At 38.7% G+C, this 12,968-nt stretch overlaps 1 protein-coding gene across 9 annotated transcripts in view; it reads right to left on the minus strand.

The window, feature by feature from the left end:
* Nucleotides 1–12,968, minus strand: part of SNX18 (sorting nexin 18) — a 131,334-nt gene that overhangs the window by 101,550 nt on the left and 16,816 nt on the right. For 3 of the 9 annotated variants that reach the window (XM_054684365.2, XM_063811233.1, XM_001148882.8), the window contains exon 2: nucleotides 1,673–4,351. The exons of the other annotated variants lie outside the window; for them this stretch is intronic. In XM_054684365.2, the coding sequence (XP_054540340.1) occupies nucleotides 4,350–4,351 (2 nt within the window). In that variant the 3' untranslated portion in view covers nucleotides 1,673–4,349. Of the gene's footprint in view, nucleotides 1–1,672; nucleotides 4,352–12,968 lie in introns of those variants that run through there. 9 annotated transcript variants of the gene reach the window in all.

Genomic DNA, 12,968 nt, shown 5'->3' on the forward strand with positions numbered 1-12,968 from the left:
GCCCAGTGCCCAAAGAATGATGGAATCTCTATCATTCCAGGAGTGGAGACTTGGGAAGATGTTAGGGATTTCTGAAAAGCAGAGAAATCGCATTCAGTGTAATCTAGTTTAAAAATAATAGGCTTGAGCCAGATCCCAATTTGAATCTCAGCTCCATCATTTAGTTTGTGTGATCTTGGTCAAAAGAAATTAGACTTCACTGATCTCTTTAACTCATCTATAAACTAGAGATATTATCTTCCTCATAGGTTCATTGTGAGGACAACCAGATAAAGGTCCTTTCTTCTCTTGCATACTTTTAAGTGTAGCTCTCCTTCTCACAGCCTCCCCAAACCGTAGGTGATTTGTCCAGATGTCCATCACTGGTCCAAGTATATTTGTGAAGTAAAAGATGGCTAGGCCATTCTAGACATTACAAGATGCTAAGAAAGGCAGGCCAGGAGAAAAAACATATATGTAAAACAAATCTGTAAAGATAAGCAGATACAAGACTACAAAGCCCCACAAAGAGGGCAAGCTTTGCCAAATGGGACTTTGGCCCCTTGCAAGATATGCCAGGTCCCGTAGCCATTATATTTTGGCTTATGTGTGTTGGAGTTCGCCTATTTATGGCAACCAACAGACAGTATGTCGAGTACTTTACTTAAGCACCTGCTTCTGTCTCAGGTATTGGACTCATGGGAGCTATTATTTCAAAACCTCTCACTCACAACTTACTGCTATGTGCTTAATTCCTGATGTCACTAATGGAAGCAGATACTCCATGGGACTGTCTGAATGACGATGGTTTTAAATTAATCAAATTAGCTACAGTGTTTGATGAATAATTTCTATGGTAACTACAGATGAAGCTCAAGACAGAACATGCTCTTCTATTTTTCTGTGCAATTCTTCACATTAAATAAATGCCTCCTTGATGAGTGGAGAAAAAATAATTATATTCCATTGAAGCTAAGAAATAAAGCAACCTGTTTATTTTTTAAAAAGATAAACATGGCTGATCTGCACTAATCATAACATTTTGAAGGAAATAAAACAATATTCAACATTTCTAGACTACAAATAAATAATACCCTGTTTTACTTATTCTGTTAACCAAAGAAGAAGTTGGAAATAAGAAAATTGAATGCTTATGGACTTAAAGGTATCAGACATGGCATTTGATTTTTGGAAAATGAAGACATAAATGGAAAATGGCTATGGCAATGAACTTAAGAATGACATTTAAAAGTTTTTACACAAACTTTACATACTTGACAGACTAAAACATTTTTCAAGTCCTTAATTATGAGAACAGCAGCAAAATTTAAGACAATTAAAAATCGGCATTTAAGAATCTGCTGTATTATTATGAATAAATGCAAAACAACTGTATCAGTGAAGCCTGGGAAAATCTCAATTACTATAATATTCGTGCACTGGCTTTACATTTCACTTTCGAATGCGTTCCCTCATCCTGGGTGCAAACTGGGTACCTTCAGATACAACAGCTTGGACGGGGAACGAGGTTACGACACATGGCTGTAGAACCAGTCTCGCTGCGTTACAGTTACAGCATATAAACAACTCTGTCTAATAAAAACAGTAAAACCAGGCTCAAGTGCACACCCTGTGTTACAAACACATCACATGTCAGGATTATAAATCATAGAAATAAAGACAAATAATGGCATGAAGGGCATGATAGTTTATTTTTAAAAATTGTACCACACTGATCATGATGACCAGCATACACATGATAATGGCTTTTCTCTTGGGTTTAACATTGCAGTAGTTTTGCATACTGCAATGTTTCAATAGGACCAAGAACGTTAGAGAATAAAGATCTTAGATGAAAATGAACACTAATAATTCTAGTGTCCTCCCCCATAGAATTAATGTAAATCCCGTATGAATCAGTGGCATTATAATGTTATGTGGTTATGAAGAATGAAATTTCTCTTAGAAGTAGGCAGCATGAATTTATACTTACATAAGTATAACTTATACTTCCTTGTACTTTCATCTTTAGTTTTTATAATTTAAGCTATGTCCACCCTGGCTAAAGTACAATCATACAATATACCTCAGATAATTTCCATGCTACCATTGCACAAGTTTAGTGATTTTACTATTAAAAAAAAAAAATCCAACCACCATCAGAATAAAGAGGCAAATAAAAGTAATTTTTAAATCATTTGAAAAGCATAGTGCTTATTTGTCCAATACAGACTCAAACTTAAATGCTATAGTTATAATTTCCAGACTTCTGCAAAATTAACATTTATATATACATATGGGTTTTGTTTATAGAACTGTATTTTGCAATCAACAAGTTTTAGAGACGACATATTTGGTTACAGTTCCACATATCTGTAGTAAAGACAAAGCCACATAATGTTCATGATGTTAAATCTGGCTCTAAGTAACCTAAGGTACAAAATTTTGACCAAGTATCAAAATGATAATCTGATCTTAAAAATACAACCCATATGAAACTACTTTTTAGAGAGAAAATGTGCTGTTCAGTAATTATTTCAATAACCTTTTCTGAGTATCTGCAAACTGATCCTTTTCTTTAATCTTTGTGACTCACCAATATTTCAAAGTGACCTCTTCACTTCCATGTTACCATTTCAGTACCCAGGGATTTCTGAGGCAGCATAAGTTTGACTTCATAAAAACAGTAGATACTCTAACAGTGACAATTTTTAAATCTGTAAACTCAATAATCACATTAGTTAGCTCAGCAACTATAAAAACATTGAGATTGGGGCACTGTAAGCCAGAATCTCTTTGTGCTTTTTAAATCAAGCTGCTTTTGAATCTTTTTGGTATTTATCAGCCATCTGTATTTCCCTTATAATAATAAAAGAATACATTTAAAATAAATTTTAAGGTTAAATGTCCTGGGGGGGGCTCATCAATACCTTTTTTTTTTAAACATAGTATAAATCAATTATCTTTTTCCTTCAGTATTTGGAATAGCAAAAATTATTTCTGGTCCCTCCTTAGATCAATCAACACCACTTTTCATGACATATTCACACTGAAATTTACAGACATCCCTGAAAAGTTTTTAAGTAAACGAGTGAATCACAGTGGAGTCTCAATCAGTTAACAGTGTAGATCCATTTTTTTCAAAAAACTGAATATTAAAAGAAAATCTTCAACCTAAACACAAAAACAAAAACAAAACCCTCCTAAGAACTAAAGCCAAGTGTGTGTTGTCAATGATTCGATACTTTTATCCCCTGACTGATTTAGACTCCTCCTCCTCATGTTGTAAGACATGTTTGCTGAAATCTTCACGCCAAGCTTTTGGGACGCCTGGGTGAAGAGGCTATGCTACTGTTGCATCTAAGGGAATAGTGGCACCGTTTCTTCCCTAACAGACTTCATATCCAAAGATAAGCAATGAATCTCACTCCCCTGCATTCACCAGCATCTTATCAGGAGATAATACTTGCTGTGCAAATTGATGACAGCTGATCGTCCCACCCCACCGCCCCCCCGACCCCCTACTGCCAATATGAGGTTATCATCAGTTTGTCATTATATGCACTGGCCTTTCACTCTTTCAATCAGAAAAGCTGTGGCTTACTTTGAAAAGGTGGGGAAGGGACGGGGAGAAATGAAAAACCAAGAGTCTAAAGGCACAAGGTCGCATAGCTGCTCTAGTTGGAGTTTGTAAACAGAGAACAGGTTGAATTTAGGTAATCCCAATCTATGAGAGTAAAAAGGCATCCACAGCAGGCTTGTATCCAGCCAGCTTCTTTGAGACCCTTCATGGGTTTTGAGGTCTACAAAGTATGCACTAAAATACCCATACTTCAAAAAGCAATAAGGCAAATAGTATAATCATTATTCCAAAAGTTACAATGGTAGTGTAGGCATACATAGTATAATTTAGTTACAATGTGTGGTACTGTTTCTATTATATAACCATATTAACTGTTTATTTCCTACATAATTATAAATTCAGCTGGGTTTCAGATGAACACAAAACCGTCCTTGTACCACCACTGATAGCTGGCAATAGCTCTTTGACAGCAGTTTTTATTCTGCTGTAGAAATTATCCTTGAACTGAAAAAGTCCACAATCCAACGTCCAGTCATTAAACACTATCATATTTGTGAAGAGCTTCTTCCAACTTCTGGGTAACTTTTTGGAAAAATATTATTTGTTGTTGTAAGAAATGCTGCATCTGTGATTTAAAGTCTCTTACTCGAATTTGATGGAAGTGGTGAATTTCAGCCAAAGTGGCAAAAGAAATAGTGTTACAGCGATCCTGAATGCCGTCAGCCTTCTGCACCTCCATCTTCCCTTCCTCCACATGTCGCCTACTCTCCTTGACTTTGGTAAGAGCTCCTGTAGTTAAAAATAACAATTAATTAAAAACCTATATATCCACATACCCCAAGAACATAACTACATATTAAACAGAATCTTGGGCATTATAAATAGTTGCCCAAACTATTTTCAATACCTTTGAAATTTAAAGTGAGGACCATAATTACTCATTTTAAAAAAAGAAGGAATCTGGTAAAGTTTCTGAAAACACTCCCTTTGTTAAAATTTCTCTTCAAAAACTAGTGTTTGTTACATTGACCAAGAATCTGTAGTATCCCATCTCTTCCAAGTAGAGATGCTATACATAACTGATAATAAACTGCAAGGAAATGTCCTTAAAAAGACACAACAAGAAACTGCAGTTTTCACATGCTCAAAAGGTGTGACATCATTATTTCCACATATATTAAGAGAATTATACTGTTTATAAAAACATCCCATAAAGGATCCAAACCCACTTCCTCAGAAAGTCTCACTAAATAATTAAGACTCTAGAACCAGTCTCTAAAACAAGTTAGTACCAACACAGGTTGTGTTTTGGAATCATGTCACAGTCAGGGAGGGTGCCTGGCAATGTTGCCAGTCTACAATTGGAGGTCACCCTCATGAGGGTTGGCCTAGCCCATTATCTTGTCATCCAGAGTAAACACCTAGCTGAAGTGCTCAGCACACAGAAAGTGCCTGGTGAAGGGGTGAATTGCGAACACATGTCTGATTCTGACTTCACGTTGCATCGGGAGACCCACACCTGGAGTACAAGGGCTTTAATAAGAATTTGCCCCTTTTTTGGGACTATAAGGATCAGTGAGTGTTAACTCTGCCCTAATGATGACTTAGGAATGATGCCAGCGGTTCCATAATCTCATGCCTAGAAGTATCAACAGAGGGTGTTGCAGGGGTGGGGGTGAAGGATTGACCACTCCGGCAGGTGCCATACGAAGGCAGGCACTCCCTTGAAAGCACAGTCATACAAAGACACAAAAGTTTGAGGATGTTTAGGGGTAGGAAATAGGCTATTCCTGAGTTCTTGGGAATGAGTAGTAATAAAGCTCAAATCACTTGAACAAAGCCAGCTTGAGAATTCAGATTTTCCGACTGTGCCTAGCACTCATTACACTAAACCATACTGAAAGGCAAGACAGAACACAGAGACAAACAGCTAGAGTGCCTGGCTTGGCAGTCTGAGAACACAGTACTACTGAGGAGGGAACCAGGAACCTTGAGTAGGAGGAGGTACAGAAACTGAGAGACTTTGTTGCGGAAATGTTGTTTTGCCCAATAGTGAAATATACAAGGGAAGATGCCCTATTTCTAAATTTCTTCAAATCTCCTACAGAATAATATAATATTAAACAAAACCCTTAAATGTAAAGCAGTATGCTTTTTTGGCATAGTTCAAAGACCTGAGAAATGAAAAAGCACCAACAGCAAATTTCATCCATATATATGTACGTGTAGGTGTGCACATATGTACACATTTATTTTCATTGATTTATTCTAAATGAGACCTTTAAGTGAAAAGCAGCAAAGTCCTGAAACAAGAACACATGTACTGCAGGTGCACAGAGCACACATGCCCCACCCACACCACTTCCACCTAACCCATGGCAGAGAAATGCACTCTGCTAGACAGAGGAAGACCCCTGTCCCAGTTCTACTAAAAAGCCATCACTCTGAAAATAGGGCCCTTTAAACATTTCTACTGTGGCTGACAGTATCAGCAAAGCACTAACATTTGCCTGCTTGAAGAGAAAGACATCTCCCCAACATAAAAAATTAATAATAATTTATTGCAAAACATTTATCTTTGTTATATTTGTACAGGCTTCACAATTCATATACAGAAATTGAAGTTGAAAAGACCAGGAGGGCCGGGCGCGGTGGCTCACGCCTATAATCCTAAGACTTTGGGAAGCTGAGGTGGGTGGATCACCTGAGGTCAGGAGATCGAGACCAGCCTGGCCAATATGGTGAAACCCTGTCTCTACTAAAAATACAAAAATTAGCCGGGCGTGGTGGCGGGCACCTGTAATCCCAGCTACTCGGGAGGTTGGGGCAGGAGAATCGCTTGAAGCTGGAAGGCAGAGGTTGCATTGTGCCGAGATTGCGCCACCGTACTCCAGCCTGGGCAACAAGAGCGAAACTCTGTCTCAAAAAAAGAGAGAGAGAAAAAAAAGAAAAGACCAGGAAAGTGTAACAGGTAAAACTAAAGGAAAAAAAAATTCAGAAAGACTGAGAATGTGTAGTGATAAAATACATGTTTTATAATGATAAAGAGAATAGGAAATTAAAAGAGAAAAATCTCAAGTGATTTGACTATATTTTCATCTGATTTCAATCCAAGGTACTGGAGGAAGCCACAGTCCCATGTTCAAATGCTAAGGACCAGTACGCAGGATCCTTCCCTGCTCAGATCCTGACCTGTCTTAACAGTTGTTGCCTGCATTGGTAATATTCTGCAAGTATTACTTGCTCTAATTACTAGAGCCCAGCTTTTCATCATAGAGAACAGAGTCCAGTATAGAGAAGCTCTGAAACCTGGCCTTGAATTGGGTGAATGTCAACTAAGTTGCAGCTTGTCAAACTCCAAATTAGTTCACCATATTTTGACAAACTGCACTGTGTTATATAGAATTACAGATGTGCATCCGTAACAACCAATTTAAAAATCAACAAGTCCAGGGCTTGCCACGGTGGCTTATGCCTAAAATCCCGGCAATTTGGGAGGCTGAGGCAGGGGGATGGGTTGAGGTCAGGAGTTTGAGACCAGCCTGGGCAACATGGTGAAACCCCATCCCTATGAAAAATACAAAAAATTAGCCAGTCATGGCAGTGCACGTCTATAGTCTCAGCTACTCAGGAGGCTGAGGAGGGAGGATCATCTGAGTCCAGGAGGTTGAGGCTGCAATGAGCTGTGATCACAGCACTGCACCTCCAGCCTGCTGGGTGACAGAGTAAAACCCTATCTCAAAGAAGAAAAAAAAAAAAGAACAAGTCTAAAGTTTTTACAACTTATTAAATCAGCATACATTTTCCAAAGTCTCAGATACAGCAATAAGTATTAACATCTCTTTGAGGCCCCAGGATCTGCCAGCATGTAATATCTTCAAGCTTCCTAAGCATACATACTAGAGGAGCCAAGAAGAATTTGGGACTCATTTTTAGCCAGGTGTGGTGGTGGGCGCCTGTAATCCCAAGTACCCGGGAGGCTGAGGCAGGAGAATCACTTGAACCCGGGAGGTGGAGGTTGCAGTGAGCCGAAATCGCACCATTGCACTCCAGCCCGGGCAACAAGAGCGAAACTCCATCTCAAAAAAACAAAACAAAACAAAACAAAACAAAACAAACAAAAAACAAGAAAACAACAAAACAAAACAAAAAAACCCAAAGACTCATTTTTTTCCCAAGTATGAATTTATTAAGTGAATAATACAAAATGTTGCTATTTTTAAAAGTCCCCAAAAGGTTGGGCTCCAGGGTGAGAATTTTAATGTGAACATTTATGGAAAGGCTGGCATGTATAGAGCACACTGATAGAACAGGGAGATTCAAACAGGAGACACACCGCAAAGCACCGTCAGGGCAGGCACACTACCCTGACGCAAAGTGAAATAGGTCCATGAAGCACAATTCTGCATGGGAGTTGAATATGGCTTTCTCCAAGATAACATGTGACCAATGTGACAACGGAAAATGCTCAGAGGGCCTGCTACATGCCCAGCACTGCACTATAGATGGTGGCAGGGTGGAGGGCAGGGAATAGAATATCTGAACAGTAAATGGTAGCTGCTAGAAATAGTAATAACATATGCTAGGCACTTTCCATCTACTGTTTCTAATCTTCACTACAACTTTACAACGGACATTACTCCTAGTTTTACTACAAGGAAATTGAGGAAGTTACTCAACATCTTTGAGCCTGACAGTCATCCAGGTAACCCAGCAGGAGGCTGAGATGGGATCTGAATGCATAACTGATTTCAAAGCAAGCACTACAACTATTAAGAAGAGAAACTGTTAGCCAGGTGTGGTGACGCACACCTGTACTCCCAGCTACTCAGGAGGCTGAGGCGGGAGAGTCCAGGAATTCCAGGCTGCAATGAGCTATGATCGCACCACTGCACTCCAGCCTGCGTAATAAAGTGAGACCCTGTCTAAAAAATTAAAAAATAAAAACTATATAAAATGGTAAATGAAGGTATTAAATAGCATACTTTAAATGTACAAATTTAAAGAGTAAGGAGAGCTACGTGTAATCAAGGAAGATTATGTCTCCATAAAATTGTACCCACAAATGTAGAACAAGTTTAAAAAACAAAAATAACTTCCTTTAACTGAAATGTAACTAAATTGATTTTTTCCCAGATCCACCTTCAAAAGAAAGTTAAAAGATGATTAGCAATAAAACAAGTTGATAGTAATATACTTAAAACAAATTAAAAATCGAGAGTTCCTGATTATATCCTGAATTGAAGCGAATGGCTGTTAATGTTCAGAATGGCAATGCCAAGGGTCTTCCAACATCTGAAGCCAAATAAAAAAAGTTGACTCTTATAAAATACTTTGCAAAGTTTTAAAATATATACATCTTTTCCCAAGAAAGTAATTTGTTTTTTAAAAAATTCATCTCACAACTTTCCAATTAGTTTTTTCTGTACACCTTTTAACAAACAGTAAAGGTATCAGTGCTTTCCTCCCTATGAAAACGGTAAGCTAATTATGGAAGTCAATTGACTAGTTCTGACTAGAAGTAAACAGAAAAAAAAATATGACATCTTTTAAACAGCTCAAGTGATCCACAGACAGACAGCATGAGTGTTTAACACTTGGGGACTAACACGCAGAACCACTTTCTGGGGTTCCCAGGAAGCTTCCCTCTACCCACCTCTGCCCACTGAGCTCCTAAGCTCTGAGTTCACTCGAAAAGAAAGTGGAAACATATTTTTCCAATAGAAACAATATTACAAGTGTTGGCTAGATGTGAGTGAAATAGTATTATTATTAGAAGTAGAATCTGGGTTTTGTTACAAATGATTGGGTTCTTACAGTTGATCTGACACTGCTCAAACTGGGAATTATGTGTACATATTTTCAGGCTTCACAATTATCTTCATATTCAAAATTTTAAATATCACAAGAAAGGCAGAGAGCAAAATTTTCAGCTCTAGCATGTTGGAAGCGGAAACTACTGGAGCAGAGTTAGATCATCATAGACTTGCTACTTCTAGGATAGCTTTAGAAATTAAGTAATTTGTAGCTGCCTAAGAAACAACTGCAGAGGTACAATACAACCAGCTGCAGAGCTGTAACAAAGTATGACAGCATTTTAAAGCATTCTCACGGCTGGGCTGTACTGCATTGTTTTTTAACCAAACCCGAGGAGTGTAAATGAAAACTAAAAATGCTGCCCAGAATCTAAATAACACAAGGACTACACATTTTTATGATGGAATCAATATGAAAACAGGCAATAGCATCGAAAGCTCTGCTTTTTAAGTGGCTAATTTAGGAGGAACATGCCCCCTTGCCAGCCCCCTCCCCTCATAAACATCATATTGCCACCACTCTGCTTTCAAAACAGAAGAGGGAAATGAAAGAATGGGGGAGCAATTATATAATGAAGTTTAAGGTCAAAAACATCACTGTTAGAACAAACAAAAGATCCCACAGTACTCATAGTTAGGGGAACAGCTTTAAGATGAAAGAAAATAATAAACAGGTATAATCAGAGGGAAAAACATTTTCCAACGAAAATGTCACTGTAAACTGAAACTGCTTCATTAGTTAGCTGCATCTGGAATAGCATGAGCATATTACGATTTTATTATGAAAAGAAAGTGCAGGTGCACATTAAATAGAGATTAAAAAAGCGGCTGACAATACAGACCAGTGTGAATATACTCTTTAAAAAACCTAACAATTAAGTAGTACCGTTTCCAATTCAGAAGAAAACACTATTCATACATGAAGTAGTGCAGCCTCTCCAAGTTACACAACTGAAAAGAAATTTTCTTCTCTCTCTCTCTCTTTATTTAATTTAAACTGTAGAGACAAGGTTTCACCATGTTGTCCAGGCCGGTCTCCAACTCCTGAGCTCAAGTGATCCGCCCGCCTCAGCCTCCCAAACTGCTGGGATTATAAGCATAAGCTGCAGCGCCCAGCCTGAAAAATACATCTCAAAAGAAGACATTTATGCAGCTGACAGACACATGAAGAAATGCTCATCATCACTGACCATCAGAGAAATGCAAATCAAAACCACAATGAGATATCATCTCACACCAGTTAGAATGGCAATCATTAGAAAATCAGGAAACAACAGGTGCTGGAGAGGATGTGGAGAAACAGGAACACTTTCACACTGTTGGTAGGACTGTAAACTAGTTCAACTATTGTGGAAGACAGTGTGGCAATTCCTCAAGGATCTAGAACTAGAAATACCATTTGACCCAGCCATCCCATTACTGGGTATATATCCAAAGGATTATAAATCATGCTACTATAAAGACACATACACACGTATGTTTATTGCGGCACTGTTCACAACAGCAAAGACTTGGAACCAACCCAAATGACCATCAATGATAGACTGGATTAAGAAAATGTGGCACATATACACCATGGAATACTATGCAGCCATAAAAAATGATGAGTTCATGTCCTTTGTAGGGACACGGATGAAGCTAGAAACCATCATTCTGAGCAAACTACTGCAAGGACAGAAAACCAAACACTGCGTGTTCTCACTCATAGGTGGAACTGAACAATGAGAACACTTGGACACAGGAAGGGGAACATCACACACCAGGGCCTGTCGTGGGGTTGGGGGAGGGGGGAGGGATAGCATTAGGAGATATACCTAATGTAAATGACTAGTTAATGGGTGCAGCACACCAACATGGCGCATGTATACATATGTAACAAACCTGCACGCTGTGCACATGTACCCTAGAACTCAAAGTATAATTTAAAAAAATGAATTTGAAGTACAGGAAAAATAATTATTTAAAGTGAGGCAATCGATTTCAACCACATCCCAATACAGTGATACCGAACAGGCAAAAGGAGCCCAGAGTGCCCCCTAGGCTGAGCCTCCAACACACTGCAGCTATTTCTTCTTCAGGGGATCTCTGTGAAGGAGGCAGGAAGGATCCTAGAGTAAGCTCTAGGTTTACCTGTTGAGAGTGAAGTTTTGGTTGAGAGTTCAACTTAATTACTGAATTAGTTTGGTGGATTACTCGAATTCTTCCACAGGACAGAAAGTGCACTCAGGAACTAATAACCCTGAGGTCTAATTCCTAAATGAGAGGCAGGAGCCCAAGGGCACCTTCCCACACTCCAGTCCTGGAGATGCCCTCTGGGGAAGGCAAGGCAGAGCTACCTCCCAGGTAAGAAGGGCAGAGCTGGCTCTCAAATTTTTTTTTTTAATAAAGCTAAAAAGGTCTTAGAAGAGTTTTTATACAAGTCTCTCCATTCTACAAACAAGAGGGTGAGCTACTTGTTCAAAGTCCCACAGCTAATTCATGGCAAAGACCCCACCTCCACATGCCTGCCAGCCCTGGCACGTCCCATTCTCCCTTCCAAGCAGGGCATCCTCATTCAGGAGACCTATTACCCTCTTTGTGGGCACAGATTGAGTGGATTAGTGTATTGAGGCCTGAGATGGAGACTTGACCCTACTACATTGTTGAAAAGGGTCCTTTCCTTTCTATGTTTTGAGAGTTAAAAGGAAAATTAAACCAATATTTTTACTTTGCTTTAGGATTTGTTGTTAACAAAACCTCCTAGATTCCCACGCTGATTCTGTACCTGGAAAATTCCCAACAGGGCTCATTTTCATATCAGTGCAATTTCCCAAGCTCAGAGAAAGGTACTTTGCCCCACTTCTCCATCACCAGTCCTAGCTCCAGAGAAATCGAATGTCCTAAATTCACTTCTATCCCCTCCTACCTTTTTTCTTTGTATCTAACCAATGTAAGCCATCTCGCAGTTCTAAAGGATGCTCAGGCTGAAAAGACCAAAGCAAGAAATAACTATGTCTTTGTTTATAATACATATATTCTCAATTTTAGAGGAATTATGTTACTCATGTTTGCAATGAATATAAAACAATGAAAACAAAAGAATTTAATCATGTGACAAGGTTCATTAATATTACCTTAAAAGGCTCAAATTTTTAAAAATCATTTATAAATTATGAATTAGAAATCAGCACCATTTTCAAAAGCATCACAGTATTTACACAGCATATCATTAAACTATTTCCATCAGTAAAAGCTAACACGATTTCAATGCCAACTTTTTTCTAGAATGACAGTATGACAGTAGTGAATCTCTCTAGTCATGTAGCCCATGAGCACATATTAAGAACACACTGCAAGCTGAAACTCAACCAGCACACTAGCAGATGCACTTGCACTGCACTAAACTTCTCTGTTCCATGTTCCTCTGCTTCTCATTTGCAGGGAGAACAACTTTCCTGGAAATTTCTGACCCATCAAAGTGAGACAGAGGGAAAAAAAAACAAAACAAAAAAGCAAATCCTCATACACTGTACTGCCTCAGGCATTTTAACCAGAACTTTCCTGGAAACTTCTGACCCATCAAAGTGAGACAGGGGGAAAAAAAAAGAAAG

This window comes from Pan troglodytes, chromosome 4 (assembly GCF_028858775.2).
Source record: "Pan troglodytes isolate AG18354 chromosome 4, NHGRI_mPanTro3-v2.0_pri, whole genome shotgun sequence".
Taxonomy (NCBI): domain Eukaryota; kingdom Metazoa; phylum Chordata; class Mammalia; order Primates; family Hominidae; genus Pan; species Pan troglodytes.